This window comes from Amblyomma americanum, chromosome 4 (genome assembly GCF_052857255.1).
Source record: "Amblyomma americanum isolate KBUSLIRL-KWMA chromosome 4, ASM5285725v1, whole genome shotgun sequence".
Lineage (NCBI taxonomy): Eukaryota > Metazoa > Arthropoda > Arachnida > Ixodida > Ixodidae > Amblyomma > Amblyomma americanum.
Window position 1 is genome coordinate 66,534,317 of NC_135500.1, and position 23,004 is coordinate 66,557,320.

Sequence of the window (23,004 nt, forward strand, 5' to 3'; positions counted from 1 at the left end):
GACGGAGTAAAAATTTCTACGGAGTCCATCATTGCCACATTTGCAGGAATATTTTGCCCGTCAGAGATTAAGGTGTGGCCATTGGTTTTTCGAGTAGATGCCTTTAACTCTCGGCCCCTTCAGTGTCAAAACTGCTGGCGATTTGGCCACAGCGGCAAAGCCTGCAAATCGGCCTTACGCTGCTGTGCCCATGGGGAACGTCATTGCAGAGAGGAATGTCTTGAACAGCAAGAGAAATGTTGTTTGTGTAGCGGTGCTCACCCTGCTGATTCGCCCGACTGTCCTGCACGAGCACAAGAAGTTCAGGTGCTCGAGCTTATAGACAAGCGCAGATGCACGTGGAGAGAGGCTTTTGCCGCAGTCAAGGAGAGATCCTCAGGCTACTGTAGTGTGGCCGCCAAATGCCCACCCATAATGGATTCTAGTTGGTCCCAGGCTATTACAGCGGCAGTTGAGAAAGCTGTGGCAAATGCAAAGGATCGCATTATGGAAACCGTGTCCACGTGCATTTCGCAGGTCATAGCTGCTCAGATGACCAATCTTCTGCAGGCGTCCACCGCTCCGCTCTTGTCTTCTTTGGCCTCGGAAGCTACCCCTCCTTCTGTAGTAATCGATTCCGCTCCACAGGGCCAAAAACAATGTGAGCAACAAAAGACCTCCCAGGCCTCTCCTTCGAACAGCGTCATGGACGCATCCTCTATGGGTTGTATGGATATGGAGTCTGATCTCCGCGCCCAGAAACGAAGTGGGTCTCCTCTGAATATTGCAGCTCCATCTTGCTCCCAGTCAAAGACAAAGAAAAGTAACTTAAGTCAAATCGCTATGACCAGGATTCTAGAAAAGGCAGTCGCGGCTGCGGCACTCCCGCCAAGATGGGGTTCTTAAGTGTACTCCATTGGAATTGTCGATCTATATTCTCAGCTTCAATAGATTTAAATTGTCTATGCAATCAGCTTCTACCAGATTTAGTTGCTTTACAGGAAACATGGCTAACTTCAAATTTCAATTATCATCTCAAGGATTACCGTCCGTTCCGGCTTGAACGGTCATCACGAGGGAGAGGGTTGTTAGTGCTCATATCTACAAAGTTTTGCCACAGCTAGGGCATGCATTTATTTTCAATATGCGGACAATGAATGTGAAATCCTTGCGGTTGACCTCAGTGTCCCAAGTCAACAGCCCTTTACGGTAGCTAATGCATATTTCCCGTCTTGTGTGCGTGACACTCGGCCCCTTGACTCACTCATGTCTAGTAGCCGATCTCAGGTTCTATTACTTGGAGACTTGAATTCGCACCATGTGACGTGGGGGTTTAAAACAGACAGCTTTGGTTCTAGACTATTTGATTGGGCTTCTGGCAACAACTTTATCTGCAACAATTCAGGATTGCCTACGTTTGTTCGGAGTCAATGCCGCTCTGCCTTGGATTTAACTTTTTCCTCCCCAGGAGTCTCTGTTATGTCTTGGGCGCCTGTTGACTGTGCAACAAACAGTGATCATCTACCGATTAGTTTCAAGTTTGCGTGTAAATTAACTCTTCATGAGCGACATCAGCGCACGTTAATAAATTACAGTCGCTGTAAAGACACGCTAAAATCAGCCCTCCAAATCAATTCAGACACTTGCGCTCAGAGAAGTGCCGAAAGCAAGGCTGCACATCTATATTCAGTACTGGACCATGCAAGGCAAAAGTCTGAATTTTTGGTTAAGAAAACAAAGGGTGCAATCGCGAACAATTGGTGGAATGCGGAGCGCACGCGTCCATATAGACGACGGAAAGCAGCTTGGAAGAAACTTCTCATCAATCAATGCCCAAAAAATTGGCTGGATTATAAGTATGTTGCAGCAACATTTAGGCGCACTGTTGCCCGTGCAAAGGAGGAGTATAATACAAATCATTCTGATTTCTTTTCACAATCAGGAAATAAACGAGCTTTGTTTAATTTCATGAGGCGCAACAAGGCGATTCCTCTGGCTGCCAACATTGAATCCCTCGTTCAGTCCCCTGCTGACATCGCAAAGGCCTTAGAGGATATTGCGTGTGGCTTAGAGCTTCGCTTTACATCTGCTTTACCTTTTCCTACTATATTCACATGCACCTCAAGTGATTTCACTGAGGTCTCTATGCCTGAGCTGTCGCAAATTGTTCTGCGCTTATCTCCAGCGGCTCCTGGCCCCGATAAGGTCACTTCATCTATGATCAAAATTTTGTTCAATGAATCTCCTGCAGACCTGTCAATTCTGTTGGCTCTAATTAACCATTTTATTAAAGGTCCTTGGATACCGCATGAGTGGCGTCTTGCTGAAATAGTTCCATTGCTTAAAAAGCAAGGGCAGGGCTTAACTTTAGACAATATACGCCCTATTTCGTTAACATCGAACCTAGTGAAATTGGTGGAACGGGTCCTTCTCAGCCGTGTCATGTCATTCATTTCAGAAAATGCTCTATTGAATCCATGTCAAATTGGTTTCAGGCCGGGTTGTTCAATTTGGTGTGCTCATACTGACCTTGAGAGTCGTATTAAATTAGCTCGCAATAGAAAACAGTTTGCTGCGCTTGTCACCTTGGATGTCAGTGAAGCATACGACAGCGTTGAGCACTCGAATCTATTACTAAGATTACAGGAACTCAACTTCCCAAGCTATTTTGTAGCCTGGATTTCTGTTTTTTTTTGGAAAATAGAGAATTTTACTGCTGCCCAAATGGTGCTTCCTCAAGGAGATTTCCACAGACAAGAGGTGTTCCGCAAGGATCAGTTCTCTCACCTGTTCTTTTTAATTTTTTCTTAAGCTCAATTCCATGCATTCAAAATGTGAAAACTTATGTGTACGCCGACGATATTGCATTTTTTGCATCAGCAGGTGACATTCATACTCTTTATCGAACCCTGCAAAATTACCTCAATGTTCTTGACAACTGGCTAGGAAGAATTCATCTGTCCCTTAATGTGAAGAACTGCGCATTGCTAGTATTTCCAGTTTCTGTTCCTGTAAATATCTGCCTGGCCTATAGAAATAACATAATGCCTCAAGTTCAGACGGTGAAGTATCTCGGAGTAATATACGACTCTACTCTATCCTGGCGGCCACACATTGGGCAAGGTTCTGCAAAAGGAGTTCGGGCCATTGGCATCCTGCGCAGGCTTTGTAGTGCTAGGTCAGGCATGAGAAGGCATACGCTTCTGATGATTTATAAAATGTACGTCCAGCCAATTTTGGAGTTCGGGTGTGTTTTATTCTCAGGAGCTCCTGCCTATAAACTTTGCCCTGTTGTACTTTTGGAGCGTGAGGCGTTGCGCCTTTGTCTGGGGCTTCCAAAATATGTCGCCAATGCTGTTCTGCACCTTGAGGCGCGAATGGCACCGTTATCAGCTAGGTTTCGCCTTTTAACAGTTCAAACATTTTTAACATTGTGCGAGTCACCTCTTCACGCTTCCAGTATAATATTTCTTAGTCAACCTTCCGCCTTTTTTAGTGCTGCCTGGTCTCGTTTTCATACCCCGCAGATATGTTACGTGCATGCATTCCCACCTTGATCGCATAAATATTCATTTCACAGATGTCCGCCAAATATATAACAACTCCTCATGTCCAGATTGAATTCGATGACATTTTACCATCGAATGCAAAGCTGCAGCCCTTCCCGCTTCTTCAGGGTCTATTGCAGGACCACCTAAGGTCCTTTCCCTCTCATGTTCTTATTGCTACCGATGCCTCGCAGGATCGCAAAAAGGCAGGTGTGGGAATTTTTTCGCCTTCACTGAATTGGTCTTTTTCTCTCCGTTTTCCTGACTTCACTCCAATTTTTCTGGATGAATTATTAGCAGTAATCTTAGCCTTACGAAAATTAAACTACCGTTTCCCAGGTCGTGGTTATGACAGACTCTCTGTCCATTTGCTCTTCCTTATCCTCACCCACTGAGTCTCGCCTCTTTAAGTTCCTGATTCCGCTCCATCTAAATTCGGTAAGGTTGCTTTGGGTACCAGGACACATGGGCTTTCACTTAAATGAGGTTGCAGGTTCCTTAGCAACAGCCTATCTCAGCGGCCCATTTGTTGCTGTCCTGCCAACGTGTGCATATACAGCTGCGGTGAGGTTTCGCAGCTACACAATATTTCAGGAATTTGCTGCCTCGGCTCTTACATCATCTCCCGAATATCAGCATCTTCTGCATCCTTGGAGCAGCAAAGACTGGCGCTCACGCAGACTAGAGGTCTCTTTCACGCGCTTGCGTTGCCGGGTACCCCTTCTAAATTTCTACCTTCACAGATCTGGCCTGGCAGCTTCCCCACTGTGCCCTTTTTGTGCCGAACCTGAGACAATAGATCACTTCCTGCTGTTCTGCCGCCGCTTCTCTCATTTGAGGAGGCGTCTTTTGCAAATTCCATTTCATCAACTGGGCTTGCCTGTGTCCTCCGCGGTTGTTCTTTCCATTGGCGCTTCTTTGCTTGGACGAAGCGACAGGAGTGTGCGCTCTGCTGTGCAAAATTTTCTTCAAGAAACGCAGCGGCTCCCATTCTAATTTCTTTTTCCCGCTTTCAGTCAGTACGATATCGACATTGGAACATTACAGGCATTGTATACTATTATGCATATTAAGCCATTGTCCCGTCTTCGATCTCCAAGTTAACAGGACCCCTGTCCTTCCCTCTACCAATCTATCAGACTACATACTATTACCACTCCTTTTCCCGTCAAAACTTTCCTGTATCCAGTAATTAACCGCCTGTGTCTTGGCCACTCCCCCGTAGTGGGTATGTGCCAGCAACGTCTGAGGCCTTCCTTCCTTCCTTCCTTCCTTCCTTCCTTCCTTCCTTCCTTCCTTCCTTCCTTCCTTCCTTCCTTCCTTCCTTCCTTCCTTCCTTCCTTCCTTCCTTCCTTCCTTCCTTCCTTCCTTCCTTCCTTCCTTCCTTCCTTCCTTCCTTCCTTCCTTCCTTCCTTCCTTCCTTCCTTCCTTCCTTCCTTCCTTCCTTCCTTCCTTCCTTCCTTCCTTCCTTCCTTCCTTCCTTCCTTCCTTCCTTATCGTGCACACCGCACCTCCTGCTGCTAGCAACAAAGTCTGCGCGATGCTCCTGGAGTGACACAACGGCAGAGCAGGAAGATATGTTATGGATGCAGGAGCAGGAAGCATGGTTATGGATGCTGACACAACTGATAGTATAAAACGGAGTAGACGAGATGTGAAACATTAACATCAAAAAGTTCCTTCGAACTGTCGTGAAAATTCTATCTTTGAATGTGCTTGCTCGAGGTTTTCCGCAATAAAGTTGGTCCGTAAAAGATATGTCAATAATGTTTATATTGCTTAGTAAACCGGTTTGCATAGGTTGCATTGTTTTAGAATAACGCCTGAGGGGCGAGTTGGTGCATGATGAAATGAACGGCTGCGCAAATAAGGACACAGACAAGAAAGAGACACCACATGCGCACAAATTTACTTCATTATTTTACTTATGCGGCCTTTAACTTTTCCAAGATAAAGCTCTTCGAAATAAGAAAAAACTTACTGTGCGCAAAGCCTGCGAAGGGTGCAGGACTTTCAAGTCGACAAGAATAACTCGACTGACTCTACGATCATTACAAATATCCAAAGCCGAAAGGATCAGCGGTGTGCATAAAAACGCGTATCATAACAGGCGTTGATTCTGCTACACCAGCAATATTCTAGTACACCGCTCTGCTACAACACCAGCAGCAGGCTTTTAATTCTTATGAATATTCATTTAGTGCGCAATATCTCTATGGAAAAGGTGATTTTTTTTAGTCGCTGGCCAAAGTTATTGTGGTTCTGCCCTTTTTGAGATTAGCGTGGTTATATTTGTTTTTCCGTCAAAAATTTGTCCTGGAATTTTCTTTTGTTTAGTAGATGCATTTTTGGACACGGTCGCATTGAGTGCTCGCGGTTTAGGGTTGGACTGTGCGAATAGTACATTTTTTCTAAACCGAATCGAATACGATTGCAGCAGCTTTGCCACCAAATCAATACAAAAAGCCTAGCTAGAAACCAAATTGAATACGAATCGAATATTTTTACGAATATTCGCTGCTGGTGCCAATATTCAGTGAGCAATCGTGAGAAACACATTGCGCTTATAGCTGTACCCAATAAAATGCACAACACTGATCTCAATTTTTGGGAGTCGCTACACAACATCAGTGCATTAAATTTATCATTATCGGGTTATGCGCATAGGAAAAGCAGCTTTTCCTGTCGATAACGGAAGATAAGAAGCGCCCCACCTCAATGCATTAAACGGGGGAGAGCTACGTGTAAGGAATGGCCTCCGAAGTCAGGCATTAAGGCCGGGTTTTCTGAACCTGCCTGGGCCCGGCCACGTCGTCCAATCTCTGAGGCCATTTGTGAGGATTGGATTATGCACACTTCCATGCGAACGGGCCGCACCACGGAGCGGAACCCTCCATTCCGCGCATGCCGATCACGGCAGCAAGGTAATGCGGCGGGCATGGTTCCTGTCTCTGGAACAGTAGTGGAAAAAAATAGGGCTGACCTTATTTGAACTTCGCGCCAACTACTCGCGTCGTATTCTAAACCTTGAAGACATTTTCGATTTGTTTCGAATTTTGAACAAACACTATTTGACTCGATCGAATACACTAATAGGAGGTATTTTTGATTCGGTATTAGAAATCTCGAAATATTTGCAAAAACCTAGGTGTAGGTTGTCTCCATTTTGAAACAAATACCACCAAAATTAGAAAAATACACTTTCGGCTCAAACTCTTCGCGACATGTCAGAAGAAAATTCACAGTTAGAAACAATTTGACAAACTGTACATTAAGCATAAACCTGTAAACATTCCACTCATAAGAACGAAAAAATTTCAAGTTACAAGTAACCAATATTAACAAGATCATCAGTGCACGCAAACGTGGAAGCGCACCTCCACGTGACTGAGAATTTTCTGTGCCTCTTGATATTTCCTCTGAGTAGAAATAATTTCAGATTACTTTCCCCATTCAGCAGACAATGACATATAAAAATGTTACCTAAACTAAACACGTCAGCCAGCAATAAAAGCATCAGCGTATCTGCAATAACCATCAGTTGTTTTCAGACCTTGCTCTTTCTAGAGTTGTGAACAGAACAAGTGGGCAGCGTGATCATTATTACAAACTATTCCCTTCTTGCGTCCGCGATTTCATATATGGCAAAGAGCGTTTCTTGAGGACCTTTCCTTTGCAGGCACGACTATAATCAACACCAGCCTGACTACGGCCACTACAGGACAGAGGCCTCCCCCATAGCTCTCCAGTTAACTTGTCTTGTGCCTGCTGCGGCCACCATATTCCCGCAAACTTCTTTATCTTTACAACTATAGCTAAACTCTTTTAGTGAAATTTACGGCTTTCGAGAAAGAGGTTGAGTTAAAGTGGCTTTTCCATAATTACAAATGCAAAGCTTACCTGTTCGGGCAAACGCGTATTGAGGAATAATTAGCGGGTCGTAATAGTTGAGGATAATGTTTTCCTTGGCAGTAGCAGTCACGCCGTTGACAGTCATGTGATCTTGCAAATGCTGACCCACGGGTAAGTCAGCTATGACAGGTATCTGAGAGAAAAATGTGAGAAAGCGTATGTTTATGTTATTTTTTACTTGAATTTTCAAGCTGCACTGAAAATCACTTTGTCCGATTCTTATTTCTATAGATATGAGCTCTATGGCCCTGCAGGTAACAAAACACGCACTAGTTTTAAATAAGAAAATTTAAAGTAAAGTACAGCATATTTTTTCATGCAACTAGATTGGAACTCATTTAATTAAGGTCGAGAACTCTTTTATCATTTTTTGGAAGACTGTGACGATGACCGTTGAAAAGTGACATGACGTCAAGTACATTATTGAGAAAACGAACTTTCTCCATTTCTTTACTTGCAAAAGTTGCTTTGTCAAGAAAGGTAGGCCTATTTTTAAACAAAACGCGTTTATCCGCCAGTACAGACCGACACCAATTTGTTCTCTGCGTCAATTTATACAAGTTCATCTAACGCTTTGCGTTTTTTTACGTAGAGTAACTAGGCGTGCTGATTGGTAAACGGAGCTCGACGTGTGGAGAGTATGGAAAAGGCTTATTTGGTTCTTAGGACAATTCCCTTGAAGCAGACGCCTTCAGTATGGCAGCCTTCTGCATCTATACGTTCCGATTAGAAGGTCTGTGGTGAGAGAACGGTAGTCTTGCGTATAAACTGCGTGTAGACTCCGCGTTCATGGTTGAATGCATACACATTTGCCGTGCCTTGTCGGCTCCATGCTGGAGCGTTAAGGAGATGTATTTAATTTAACAATAAATGGTTGCTCGTTTATTTCTGGTAGTCAGCGAACTAAGCATGTTTAAGAATGTTACGAGCTGGTTATGAGGACTGCCTGAAGTCTGCGCCAGTTTATTGTTCCTAGCCTGGTTACTTTCGGAAAAGCTGGGCCCTTTATAACTGAAACAACCTGCATGAGCCGTGTGGAATTTTAATTTGATGGGGCGAGGTAATCGGATTTGAAGTGCGCTGCGATGGAGCTATTACTATGATTTCATCGCTCGGGGGTAGGGCGAAAAGTACAGATGTTCTTGCAGGTGCGCCTAGAGATATTCCTCTGCTTCGAAGCAGCCGCTACGGCCTTTTATCTGCAGGTGCTGTCGTAGTAGAAGGGAAGAGATTAGGCGAGAATGAGGAGAAGGGCTTATAGCGCATCTTACTATAGGCAACAAAGTTGTTAAATTGTTGTAAGAATGCCACCTCGTCTTATCAAGACGAGGCACTTAACATCGGCGCTGCAGTAGGCTGCGCTATCGTATTACTTCACGTCTAGTTGACTAGTTGATTGATTTAATGTTTTCGTATAGTGGTCTATGTTTGCTCTGCAGTCTTTGAGAAAAAATCTTCGTAGACAATTTTTTGAATTAATCTCCCGACCTCTTGTTCAAAAAGAAGCTGATGGTTTGTAGCTCCAATGTGTCATGCCAGGTAATAAGGAAAAGAAACGAAGTTCTTTTTATTGCCCGTGAGCACTTAGAAGTGTTCGATTTCAGTCGTTGCATGACACGTTTTGATATTTTACGACGTTCATCTTATTTAAGATTTGCTTAAAAATCTGATGATTTCTTTTAAAGTAGTAATGCTTACCCCTAAAGCTTGGAGGTCAGCTCTTGGCCCAATCCCGGAAAGCATAAGAAGCTGAGGTGTTGCGATTGCGCCGGCTGAAAGAATTACTTCATGCCTTGCGCGGACCGTGAGGTTCAACGAGTAGCGAGTGTACTGGACGCCGACAGCGGTGGTCCCCTGAAATATTACCTGGACAAAAAATGCGCACATTCGACTTGCTGTGAATGCCTTAATGCAGTGATACCTTAGCTCTGGCAGACAAGTTTTTCTCGGGACTACCGCACAGTAGCAACATAGACGATACAAGAACAAGAAAAAACGCAGGCGCTGACTGAGCTGATTGGGTTTATGGCTTTGAACAAGCTTGTATATTGATGCGAAGCTCTGTCAGGCTTGTTTGTTTATGCTCAAAGGCGCCGACACTGGGCTTTATTCTATTTGATCGATGTGCGCAAAACATTAGACGAACCACGCACACGGGAGAAACACATGGTCTGTCGCAACACTAACAACTATTTTATTCTTCTCACACCAACGCATAGATATACATTTTTCCACACTTGCGCAAGCTAACAATAAATCCCAGTCATGCGAGATTACTGGCAACGATGCGAGTATAAAATCTTCAATTCGACTGAGTAAAGTGATAAGAAAGTATCGCTAACACAACCTTCAGCCTTTTTCTTAATATGGAATACTTCGAGAGCCAGCCGCGCGTGTTCATTTCTGTTCCTGCCCAGAATCGCTGTCTCTTGGAATCGCGGTGCACAATTGCTGCAGTCAATATTGTGCAACACAAGATGTGCACCTTTGCCAATTTTATTCCTTAGATTTTGCGCATGCTGCCTGAGTCGATCATTTATACAACGCCCTGTCTGCCCGATGTACGTCTTTCCACACGAGAGTGGGAAAGCATACACGACTCCGGTGGTGCAAGGGACGAAGGTTGTCCCATGCCAGATTTGGCAGCCATGCCTTCCATCACCGCATGTGCGGGAGCACAGCTTGTTCGGCGCAGAAAACGCCAGAGGAACTCGATGCCTGCTAGCCACTCTCTTGAGTTGGTGGGAGACCTTATGTAGGTAAGGCATCACTAAAGGTCTGTAAGTTTCATATTCGGCCGCCCTCTCTTTTGGCGCTCTGGATTTATGCTTCCGGATCAGCGCCTCAGCCACAGCTGTCAAAAGCGACACAGGGTAGCCTGCTGCCAAAAGCCGGCGCACCTGATTATCAAAACTTGCTTGCAATTTATTACCGCACCATTTTCTGAGGGCCGATTCCATACATCAAGATGCTATGCCCCTTTTCACGATCTTTGAGCGAGCAGACTTAAAAGTAAGAGTTCTTTCTTTGCTCGTGGTAGGTATTCCGAGCGTTCACAGACCTCAAGTTGGATGCCTAAACACTGCAAAACATTCGTGTGGGGAAGCTCGTGTAAATGTATATCTATGCGTTGGTTTTAGAAGAACAAAATAGTTGTTAGTGTTGCGCCAGTCCTTGTGTTTCTCCCGTGTACGTGGTTCGTCTAATGTTTTGCGCACTTCGATCATCTGTATTTTTCACCATGCACCGACTAGACCCAACTGATGTGTTATTTATCCCATTTCTTCTGAGAAGATATCCTATCGTTCGAGGTTGTCGTATACAGACCTCAACAACGCCTAATATGGAAAGTGGTTCCAGCTTTAAAATGAGCGCGGGTGAGTGCTGTGGTGTTTCGGTCCGTTGAAGACTGCCGATCACGCCTAAAGCTGTAGCAGCCGCCGAGTAGTTCAATTTTCTGTGAGCTTAAGTCAAGTCAAGAGAGAGGTTCTTTTGAAACCCTTCGGCTTCCTGACGGCCGTCACCATAAAATGGTAATATAAACCAGAATCATGACAAAAAAAAGAGAGAACAACTCAACCATCCGTGGCCCGATTATTTTTCCTCTTTCTGTTATACAATTTGCGTAGTAACTGGCGCTCAGAAACATCACCACTTTTTCGCTTAGAGTTACGGAAGGCTTGCTGACTTACTTAATCGAGAAATTCGAACTAGAATTGGCTTAGACGTGCGGAAGGCTTGCTGACAAATTTAAATGAGAAATTTGAAATGGCATGTGCTTCTGCTATCACTCTTGTGGCGATGTTCCTGCACATGAGCCAAACATTTCTTCCGAAGATAAGGTGCGCAGAGTGTAGGCTTAGTCACCCTGAGTATAAATCCTCTGGATTTCTTATTGTGTTCTTGAAGTCTGATATTCATGCACCTTCCAGTTTGGCCGATTAAGATATTGCCACACAACTGATGCAACTTGTCTTGGCGGCCGAAGAATACTTAACTCTTACACAACCAGAGAGCACGAGTGCTTGATGAAACACTGTTTATCTCTTTGAAAGAGCGAGAAAAGCCCTGTTTAATCAGTCCTCTTGTCATTTGAGAATGTCCACATCGTCCAAACTTGGAGGTGTTTGAATACCAGACTTGAAGAACACTATAAAGAACTCGAAGATTTACCTCACGAGGTCGACGCCTTCACCGTTTTCTGTATAAGGAGTGCACACCTGCCGCGTGCGGCGCTGCCCACAGAAGGGTTACAGCAATAGATCCCAGTTAAAAAGTTCTCTGACAAATACATCAGCGAGCCTTCCGTACGTCTAAGCAACAAAGAGCACCGGTTTCTGGGCGCGAATTGACAACGTGAATTATAAGAGGGAAGCGGGAAGAGGGGAGGGATAATCGTGCCACTGATGTGGAGATATTTTATTTCTTTACATTCATGAGTTCGGTTCATATATAAGCTAGTCGGAGGCAATAAACGAAGTTGCCAGTCAGCGCCTGTGTTCTCTGCTTGCCTCATCCGTGTTTACTGCCCTCTATTCCCGAGTGGGCACAATCAACCTGCCAGCCATTAGTAACTTAATTTTTATTCTGGCTTTGTTCTGATCGTTCCCGCGCAGCAATATGCCACCTTGAATGGATACTACAATCAAAAGACGTTCACTAATTAAGAATAAAATGAACAAACTATGAGACTGTAAAAAGACCACTGCAAAATGCAGCCGGACGCAACGCGTCATGGAAGAAAGACTTGAGACAGCAGTTATGATTTCAATTGCCAAGCGTGCTAAGAGTGTTGACATGATTACATGTAGCACAGAACACTTCGTAAAGAGATAGGAGAATGGTGGAGCTCAGATCCTGAGCGAGAAAAAAGTGGTAGAGCAAAGGCAGGGAGGTTAACCAGAAGAATGTTCTGGTTGGCTACCCTGCACTGTAGGAGAGGTATGAGGGGGCGTAAAAGAATACGTAGAGCTATGTGGTCTGTATCTAGCACGAAAAACAATGACAAGCGCACTGAAAGTCACAGGCCGCCGCAGCTGTAGTCTGCACACCTTGAGGGATGCCGAACACTGCGACCTGAGTAGAACAGATCTACAGTCCTCTATCACTGATATGAGGCAGACAGGCAGCGCAGACGTTCTAGTGTGGGGAATAATAATAATAATAATAATAATAATAATAATAATAATAATAATAATAATAATAATAATAATAATAATAATAATAATAATAATAATAATAATAATAATAATAATAATAATAATTGGTTTTTGGGGAAGGAAACGGCGCAGTATCTGTCTCATATATCGTTGGACACCTGAACCGCGCCGTAAGGGAAGGGACTAGGGAGGGAGTGAAAGAAGAAAGGAAGAAGGAGGTGCCGTAGTGGAGGGCTCCGGAATAATTTCGACCACCTGGGGATCTTTAACGTGCACTGACATCGCACAGCACACGGGCGCCTTACCCTTTTTCCTCCATAAAAACGCAGCCGCCGCGGTCGGGTTCGAACCCGGGAATTCCGGATCAGTAGTCGAGCGCCCTAACCACTGAGCCACCGCGGCGGGCCTAGTGTGGGGAAAGGCTGCTTGCCGCTGCGGCTGATAATGTTGATGACAACGTAACACATCCCGACTTCTCGGAACTATGAAGCTGAAGGATGCGTTGTGCCAGCTATCGGACAGCTGATATCACTGGATTCAACAAATCTAGCATCAGCATCAGCACCTGACCAAGGCAAATAAAAAAGGGGCAGTTTCGTATTGATTATTCAATCGCACGTATGTGTACACGCAAACGTATGACTGAATATCACGTAACTACTGACGGCCGTAGCATTTCCTGTTGTACATCGGATCGTTTTCTTAGCGTTTTTCATACACAGAAATATATCGTGGAGCCCGCATTGAATCTTTCTGAATAAAAAGCTAACTTGTATTCTTCACGTACTGATGTTTCTGGACGGTAAATCATGATGCTCGTTGGTTCAGTCAATGCTGCAGCTGTACAGAGCACTACTGACGAGGTTTCTGCAGTACAGTACACCCGTTCTTTCAAAAACATGCAACAGTAAATTTGCGTGCCCTGCAGTATGAACAAGGCCAGTACATTCGCACAGGCCTGGGTCTCCTTAGCGACGCATCAACAGTCGCCGAGGGTTACCCGCTTTCGACGTATATAGCCTCTGCCACACAGCAGATTCTCATACGTCATCTAAAAAGGGTCGCTCAGCATAACCTAGTGCCAGTGACGGTACAGAGACCGCGCGCTGTGTTTTCAACGGGTTTTAGCAGCCCAGCAGTTGTCCATTCCATCACAGTTCACCCCGGCGGCACGACCTTCGTCTGCGCTGTAGCGTCTACGGGAGCCATGTGTGTGCCTTATAATTCCTGGTATAGTGATGAAATCTAACTTATCGATGTCAGCCCCTACACAGTTGACACTGTCCTTACTCCACGCCGAATACACTGACTGCACTCATTTATATACAGAATGCTCGGTCTCATCTAGTAGTTCAGCTTGTACCGTGGACATCAGTGCGAGGCAAGCCAGAAGTAACCAACTAATTTCGGATCGGAGAATTTCGACCGCAACAGAATTGGCCACTTTTCGTGCGGTTATGCACTACATCGGTACACAAACACCCTATAAATGGGACGTATTCTGCGATTCTAAAGCTGCCCTACAAAGTCTCAATTCTGCCCTACGCCATGGCGATCATGAGCAACTAGTAGCGGAAATAAGACATCTACAACGCCGCGCACTGAAAGAGGGCTTCCAGTGGCTATTCTTCCAGTGGCTACCATGACACTGTGGCATGGTCAGAAATTATTTAGCTGACGATGCAGCTCTATCGGCCCACGGCCGTGCCAACATTGTCTGGTGACCACTTACAAGAGCCGACGCATCATGGCATCTGTGAGTGCTTGGCCGAAACATGACTTTAGTGGCATTGCCTACCCATGGAAGCTCGGCACGTCATTTGCAATGCATCGACCCCTTACTTCGGCACAATCTACAATCCGGCTTCTCCCGCTGCGATGCTATGATATTGTGTCGCCTGTGGCTGAGAGTGGAGTTTACAAAGGCCTACTCAAATTTAATCGCGATGGCTGACTCTCCTACGCGTTAAAACCGCGGGTGCAATGAGACAACTGAGCATCTACTTTGTGAATGCCCTCGGCGTGAGTGTGTCCTCCAGGCTGCAACGCTCCGCCGCTAGGATCCTCTATCCACTTACAGAAGCCAAGATGTCGTCTTTGGACAAAACTTTCATCTCAGGACAGCTGTGAAGGCACTTCTCAAGTTCTCAAGGGCCTCAGTGTTGGGGTCAAAGTCGTAAACTTTCAGTGTGTGCCCTGTGTACCCTATTAGTAATCACGTACGAACACGTGAAAACCTGAACTCCTATCCCTTGCTCCCCTTTCTTTGTCTCCCTCCGTTCCCCTTTCCGCGTGTAGGGTAGCATACTGGGGGTCACGTAGTTAACCTCCTTGCCTATTTCTTCTTATTTCTCTCTCTCTCTCTCTCTGAAACGCATGTTAACTTCTAACTTAAGGCGCGTTTACACTCGGACGTAACGCGCGCGCGCACCCGGCACGGCGACGCCACTGGCGAAAGCGAGACCCTCTACACTCCAACGGCGCTTGACCGCCGACGCGTTAGGCGGCTTCGGCGCAATCCGACCGCAGTGGCGGAGACTTGTATTGGTTTATGGAGGTTTAACATCGAAAGCGACTCAGGCTATGAGGGACGCTATGAGGGAAATTTCGACCACCTGGGGTTCTTCAACATGCACAGACATGGCACAGAAAAGACGCGCCTCCGAACGCTCATCCCGCTAACGCTGAATCCACAAAGGTCCAAGTACGACACTCGGACACTGGCTTCAAATATTTGCCGCCAGCTAGCATCCAACCTGACTGAAAAACGTTTGCTGTATGGAACGAGAAATTTTATGACACCACCCGCAAGAGTGTACGACGGACGGTTGCATCATAATATCAATACTGAAATTGCTTTTGAGGACAGGGAGTGGCGCAGTAACTCTCTCATATCGCGTTGGACTCCTCATCCGTGGCATAAGGGAAAAGGTAGAAAGCCTGAGAAAGCATACAACTGAAGGTGCACACGTTGTCGGTTCTCCTGTCGAAATCTAGCCTGCAACCTGACTAGCTCATGTATGCTGGATGCAACGAGAAATCTTATGCGTATGGCACCACCCGGAACGGTAAAACGAAATACACATGTTTGTCTGAAACGGCGGTGTTCAGCTTGCTGTGTGCTTCCTACGGCCGCTTGGGGACGTCACCCTATTTTTGTTTTGCCATCGCTGGGATTTTCTTTACCATCTGGGAGTGCACACACACGCACGCACTAATATACTAACGCCGGCTTTTCTCGTAATGGGGCTAGTAAGGCTTTTGCCTTAAAACTCCCATGATAAGAAGATGCTTTATAGCGGCTGATTAAGAAGATTTGCTTTTACTAAGTCACTTGTGGGCGATGTGGTTCGAGAGATACACGTTTCTACGAAGCGCTTAAAGCTGTGCCCTTAAGCGGTAGGCTTTGCGTCGGTGTCGCATAGTAGCGTTCATGGTCCTCCGGCAGCCATTGGAGTTTTTCCCACACCTCTAACTCGGATGGATAAGGCGTACCAAGTTTGGAGGCCGTGCTGCGGGGTGTTTAGGACCAAGGCCCTCCATCTCTGCAGCAAAGCGTGGCGCATTTTCTATCGCTCCTCAGGGAAGAAATCGTGCGAAGGGTGTCCAAGGAGGTGGGGAGTGGAGAGTGCTTAGTGAGGACCGCCCTTCCAGCGGTGGTCGAAAACATAGCGGAAGAGGGAAGAAAAGAGGACTTTTGCGTAAATCAGGTACTTTTTCCTGCGAATTTTGCATCAGTGATAGCGCGACGACGATGGAGGGAAAGCACATGGTTCACGAGGGTCTTAGCATATGAGGGGTGAAAGGTTTCTGCAATGACAGGCACCTACGGCAGCTGCTATAAAATATATATTACGGAACACGCTAGTTGTTCACATTGACTGTGCTAAAAGGTCTGGAAGGCAAAGCGTGCAATTTTAGGAAGTACATGCACGCGCCACGGGTCACAAATATTTTCGTCGAAGCAGGTTTTGGAAAGCATTACTGTAGTACTTTAGTTCCTTTTAGTTTTTATGCGCTCGATTGAACACAAAAAACTCAGTTCTTGATTTCGAAAGCGTGGCATCCACAACATGTTTGAGTGTGACTTTGTTCTTCACACGCAATGATATTCTCTTTTTTCTCCTTTTGCCGATTGTTTAGTGGCTGGCTTTAATAACTTACGTTAACACCACTCCCGATTTCTTGTGTAGCAGCATAAACTGCTATGATTTGCACGATTCGAGTATTTTCATTTGAACGAGTTGGTTCATTTCGCATTAAATCGACTGTACTTGGGCGAAAAATAAGGAAGAAAACAGACGTGACGACAGGACAGAGCGCTCTGCCCTGTCATCACGTCTCTTTTCTTGCCTTATTTTCGAACAAGTTTAGTAGATTTAATCGATTCGAATATTCTTCTAGTGTCCCGAATGTTGTAGTGTAGGTCCGCTCCCCGACAAAAGTATACGTGACAGTTTATACACGAAACTTCATCCGCACTGCTTCGTGTTAATGCGTGTGTGTCTTCGCATTGCAGCGTTTTTTTGCACACCTGCTTCACTCACTTTGGTCACTTGGCAGAACAGGCCCACGTCAAGGTTCGGTCGCACTCGTATTTTCGGAGGCAGAAAAGACTTGCTGGAGCTCCACCGCTCACCGTTTTTGATGTTGTTTTGAACACGAGAATAGTCTGCAGAACAACGTGAAAAACACGGAGAACATAGTTTTTTCAGGGTTATTAGACAACAGTAACCCAAATGCAATGCAGCGGAAGATTCTATGATAGTTCATACTGGCATTGCATTCAGGATCGCTTGTGCAATTCGGAAAGTGCCAACCACGCCGGCTTATATTACTGATACTGGACATTTCTGTTGTCATATGGAACTGCATATCGCTATTAAAACAAATCAGTAAAGGTAATTCGTAATACACTTGGCATTCCGAAATTTTTGTGTTTTTTGGTAGTGACAAAAGCAGGAAACAGTTATAAAGCTCTTGTACTTGCACGAAGTCAAGAAGCCTATCTACAGAATCCTAAATTGTCATGGCGTTCATGAAGGTTAGATATGATTCGAATTAGAAGACATTCACCCAGACGCTGGAAGGCCGAGCAAAGGTATACTCCGGAAACCAAGCGTTCTTTCACCCAAAACAAGGAGAAAAATATTACTCGATCAATATGTTTTATATCAAAGTATATTTATGCCTCCACACTAAAAAGCTTGAGGTTCCTCTGTCGTACGTATTAGCCTTTAACGCACCCGCGTCATTGCCGTTTTGAGTCAGCATAGTCATATCCCTCACTTCTAATTAAACTGTTACTATTGAAATGTCTGTTCACTTTACATGTGCTTTACTGCTACCTTATAGATTGTACGGCTACATTATTCAACTTTGGAAACATTATCGTCCTCAAGAATAAAATCAGGAGAACTCTTAAGTTTCGCCTTAAGAACAGACGCAGTAGAGAGTTTTCCTTCTATTTTATTTTTTATCTAACAGTACACATCCCCACTGCAATTTACTGTCATACAAACACACAACGCGTTCACTTGGTACCCCTCCAAGACGCTTGAATCAACTACCTTTTGTGGCATATGTCTTGCGTGCCCGGCTGGCACGCTGAGGGTCGAACCCCAATGTCGGCGAATTTTTTAAAAATCTGAAACCTCTGTGAATATTTCCGTCAGAATTCTATGGGTTTTTTATTGTCAATCCGGGGCCACGGCGACGGCTTTTCTACCGAACGAGTCGTAAGCGCTGCTTTTAATAGGGTCCGAGAATATCCCGATCATAAGCATTTCACCATTGCCAAAGTAACATACATATTTCAGCACTATGTCATACTCTTGGCTTTACTCTGTTAAGAACAGAAGCAGAAAGCTCGCTTTGTATCTGAGATGATCGAACTTACAGTTTCTGAAGCGAACACTCGGAGCATCGGGTGCAGCTGCTTTCGGCGCGTGCGTCGCGGACTATGCTGCGCCGATCCTTTGTAATTTCTCCCGCCATTTTTCAATTGAGGGGCTCATTAAGGCATTGGTTTCGTCTCCAGTTTTAAGCTAATTAGCTGCGTTCGCTCGGTGATAAATTGTTTCTGTCTTCTACATAATGTACTCACTGCCTTGTTCATTGGAAACGATCGGTCTTGCGCCTTTACTTACTGCCAGTCGATTAATCTTGCTTCAGCGGAAGCGGCGGTCACACTGTATGTCCTATAATTTTTCCCTCGCATTGTAAGGTCTCTATTGCACTTTTCTCAGCTGCCTCTCTCGCCAGCCCTTCTAGATTTTCTGAATAATTTTGACGCAGTGCTATTCTCGACTGCAATGAGCATGCTGTACTTATTCGCGTGATTTTTCTTCCTAAAATTTGAAATTTCTTGTTCTAGTGGTTTGCATCATTCCCACCACTGCTTTCTTGCCTTTTATAATGTGTCCAGAATCTGGGGAAGCTAGACGCAGGTTTTCCCCTTTTGTCTCTCGTCTTCGTTCTGTTTAAATAAAAACAATCAATTGATTGTTCATTGTAAACCTACAAGAAAAGGGCAAGACAAATATATATTTAATCTACATGCTCTATACCCATCAGACCCACAATGCAGCTTGCTGTATTTACATCTGCGTGAGTCAGAAAGGCTTGCTGCTTGGTTCAATACGTTCGAATGCAAAAAAAAAAAACCTTTAAAAAGCACTCCTGTATACAACTCCAAAACTTGCTGAGCAATGGTTGCTGAAATTAAAGTAAAAAAATTTTACTTGCTAGAGCTTTAACCCAGCTCTAAGGCATGCCGTAGCAGCGTCTTGGAATAAATGTGTGTTGAGGCTTTTTTGTAAGTGCGCAGACACAATAAATGTAAGAGCTGTTACTCTGAGGGCCCCACATTGGAGCCGCCGCTACCACGATGCCAACTCCCTCACTTGAGTAAGGTAGCCCAATGCCACAACATCTAGCAGTCGTCGTGTATGTCGTGATGGCGCCTAAAGTTAATGGAAGAGTAATACGATAATCGCTTTTCCAAGATAATAAGGGACCGCTTCCAGACTGGGGGGGGGGGGGGGGGGGGGGGGGCAGCCAATACTAGAAAAAAGTTTTTAATTTGATAGCATTCAGGTTTGCGTCTTGCAAACACTAACCAGTTTCTCCGTAATGAAGTTCCTTGATTAGTCCAGAGGGCCGTGACGGCACCAGCACCGCTGAATTTGAAAATCTGAGGACTAGAATGTTCGAGTGCATTCCATTCGGTTATAATATGGGATTATACTTACCCGGCCCACTAATCACCTTAATCAACACAACCACTAATCCCCAGCAATAACATTGATTCACTCGCTAATCCGAACTAATATACATTAGTCAATTTTCTCGTGTGGGCTTACTTATAAAGTTTTGCGTGTCTTTGAAATTTTGGGAGTGAGCCAACTTTCCAAGACTGTCACCATTTCTTCAATAAAGGAGTACAGACGCCTAGCTTTAGTGGCATGTTTCTTCTCTGCCGTGATGCGGAAGGCACTACTATGCATGAATCACGGTGTAGTGTTTGCCTACGACCGGTAAATAATTGAAAATTCAAATTTTCTGTCATGCCCTTTCTCTTTTGAGTTCAACACCCCAACGATGGCTGTGGCGTCCGTATGATTACATGTAACGTGTCCCACGAGAAAACTGCGAGATAAACGCTGATTCATTGTTTTAATTTACCTCGGTGCTGAATCCAGCGTTCCTCAAGAGCGGAAATGACAATGAATGTAGAAGCAGCGATGATTCGCAGTTTTTTCATGCCTTTCATGACCTCTAACCACACTTTGACATTACAGTCATCGTTCGGCTCTTGAAACCGAAAACGAAACAGCAAGACAAAGAAATTCGATTACAAATTTCTTGGCGGTCGTAGGAGACCACCACACGATAATCCATGTGTAATAATGTCTTGCGCATCATTACAGAGCAGAAAAGATGCATTCAAAAGTAAGGAGTCTGCACTCCTTTAAGAAGGCGGTCAAGGAGCCCCCCCCCCCCCCCCCCCCCCCTTTTCTGCTTGAGAGCTACGTGGTGTCAGGCTTACGACAGGAAGGTTGAAATGTGAGAAAGCTGCTAGCAGCTTCTTCAACCTCGGAAATGATGTATTCTTCAGCACTATGAATAGGGTTTTCACATTTGAAGGGCATAATAAACAGTGAAATATTACGTGGCTCAGCATACATGAATATTTTTATACAATAAATGTCAGTTCAACGCACTTTTTCATGCCTACCAGGCCGAGGAACTCCATTTATTGCAGCCAAATGTAATTGGCAATAATAGTGTTCAGCAACACCAGCATGCTAGAAAATTGTTCTTAACCCGGAAAAGAACGAGAATTTCGACGGAGACTTGCTCACGCGAACTGTACTTTTCTCAGCGGTTCCAAATTTTACCCATCGGGATTGAAGAAGACTTCGCAACAGCTAGCGATGGATGTTTTTAGGTGCTGGCAGCAATTTACATAGTCATACAAATTATCTGAATGTCTGGCGTCTCACCTTCACAGGGTTTTTAAAAAAAACAATGTGGATAGTGCTGGAATACAAAAGCGGTGCAATCAAAATGCTGCTCACATTTCTGGTACCCACTGTTGTAGTCACCTTGTTGGTAGCCCAGCTCAAGGCCGGCTTGTAGAAATGCATCACTGGCTACCGTATGTGAAGTTGGAAAAGTCACTGGAACTTCTCCGCTGGTTCCTCTCTCCGCTGAAAAGTTGTTCACGCTGCTTTCTTTAATGCATACATGTAAACCAATTAATGTATAGGGAGCGATCTGTACTTCCCCCCTGAAGGCAATAAAAGGTTTGTAGACTGTATATCTTACAGATATCCTGAATTATATTAAAGTATTGCATTCATGTGCTTATTGGTCGGCAATATTGACTGTCAGATCTTTATAGTAAGGACAGTTCATGGCATGCTGAACAAAACAACGCACAAAGCGAGCCATGCTACAGTTCAGCAAGACACTTAAGTATTTGACGCTGTCCTCCATATTCGAATTGACAAATATTAACAGTACAGCACTGGGGAATCCCTGCTGTATGAAGAATAAAATGTCTTCACAAGTTGAAAATTTTTAAACATGCTTACAGAGTGCAAAGCGCATCGGTTTAGCACTAGAAAGTGAATTAAATAATAAAACTTGTTTGCTTAATATGCTGTTGTGAAATATTTGTTGTAGTTGGTCTACTTTTAATGGGTGTTCAATGCTTTTCGCATGAAAGTGAAGTATTATATGTGTATAAGGTTTTGGTGACTCCATGATCGCTATCAACGCTAATCTTTATATAGGAGAAATCGCTAAACGCAAAACACGTGTTGCAAACACGTACCAGGTGAGAGAAAGAACTTAATTTCACTTGAGATGAAAGTGAAAGACCGGTCACAAAAAGTTGGCAAAAATTTACGGGGTTAAGTGAAGAACCACATGCGCCCATATACGAATGCCCCATCAACTGTCAGCAGGCAATTTGTATGTGTGCTTTTTACTTCGTCTTTGGAACCTTTGGCACCCTTGTGTGAAGGACATTCCTTACCAGTTCATCCGAGAGCGTGTGCTAAAGAGGTAAGTAGGCCAGCTCTTAACGGCTCCTGAATTTCGACCGGCCTTTTGAGCCACAGCTTGAGCAGCACTGTGGGGAAAGGGCGTACATTTGATGTGGGCAAAACACATTGTCATATAATTAGCTACCATAGATAAATGCGAAGCACGTTTGCCCTCGTTTAACTTTGTTTATCTTTGTTTACCGCTTTTATAAGCTTGAAAATTCGATTTGCAGGCGAACGTTGTTGCAGCCATTCCTCGGCTTCCGCATTGCGGTAAGCAGCTTCGTCTGCTCGTTGCGGTTCGAGTCGCCGTTTCTTCTGTTCGGCGATCACTGAAGCAACTTGACACGCCACTAGACTGCATGCTCCTCGGAGACTTCAACATTAGCCTCTTTGTCCGCGATCTTCTTCGCGTTTCTCGCTCCTCAACTGTTTCTGCATCCCGTTCAGCAAGGTATACTGTACACGCTGCTCTGGGTCGGCATGCTGCCTCCCTATATCTACTGGATCGGTTCATTCTCTTCTTTCTCGTTGCTGCTCAGCTCGGCTTGCACATTTAAGGGTTTTGAATCTGTCGAAAGACCGGCATTTTCTAAGGTTTACTGTGTGCTGCACTGTGCGTTCCTCCAGCGACTTCATCCTTCGCCTTTTCCTTCTGGTGCCTGACTGCGCACGCAACTGTATTTCTCGCTGCTCACCTTCACACCCTCTCTCTACTCGGGCGCAGCTGGCGCAACGCGCTCCTCCAATTGGCTGCAGCTGGGGAGACGCTGCTCGGCGTTTATTCGATGAAAAGAGCACGTTTGAAGAAAGGAACGGTACAGCGTGGACAAAGGACAATCAAAGTGC

At 44.9% G+C, this 23,004-nt stretch overlaps 1 protein-coding gene across 1 annotated transcript in view; it reads right to left on the minus strand.

The window, feature by feature from the left end:
* LOC144129547 (4-pyridoxate dehydrogenase-like) overlaps positions 1-23,004 on the minus strand; it is a 65,712-nt gene that overhangs the window by 18,733 nt on the left and 23,975 nt on the right. The window contains exons 4-7 of the mRNA XM_077663694.1: positions 21,181-21,312; positions 17,146-17,270; positions 9,138-9,305; positions 7,428-7,572 (exon numbers count right to left, since the gene is read on the minus strand). Of these exons, the coding sequence (XP_077519820.1) occupies positions 7,428-7,572; positions 9,138-9,305; positions 17,146-17,270; positions 21,181-21,312 (570 nt within the window). The remainder of the gene's footprint in view (positions 1-7,427; positions 7,573-9,137; positions 9,306-17,145; positions 17,271-21,180; positions 21,313-23,004) is intronic.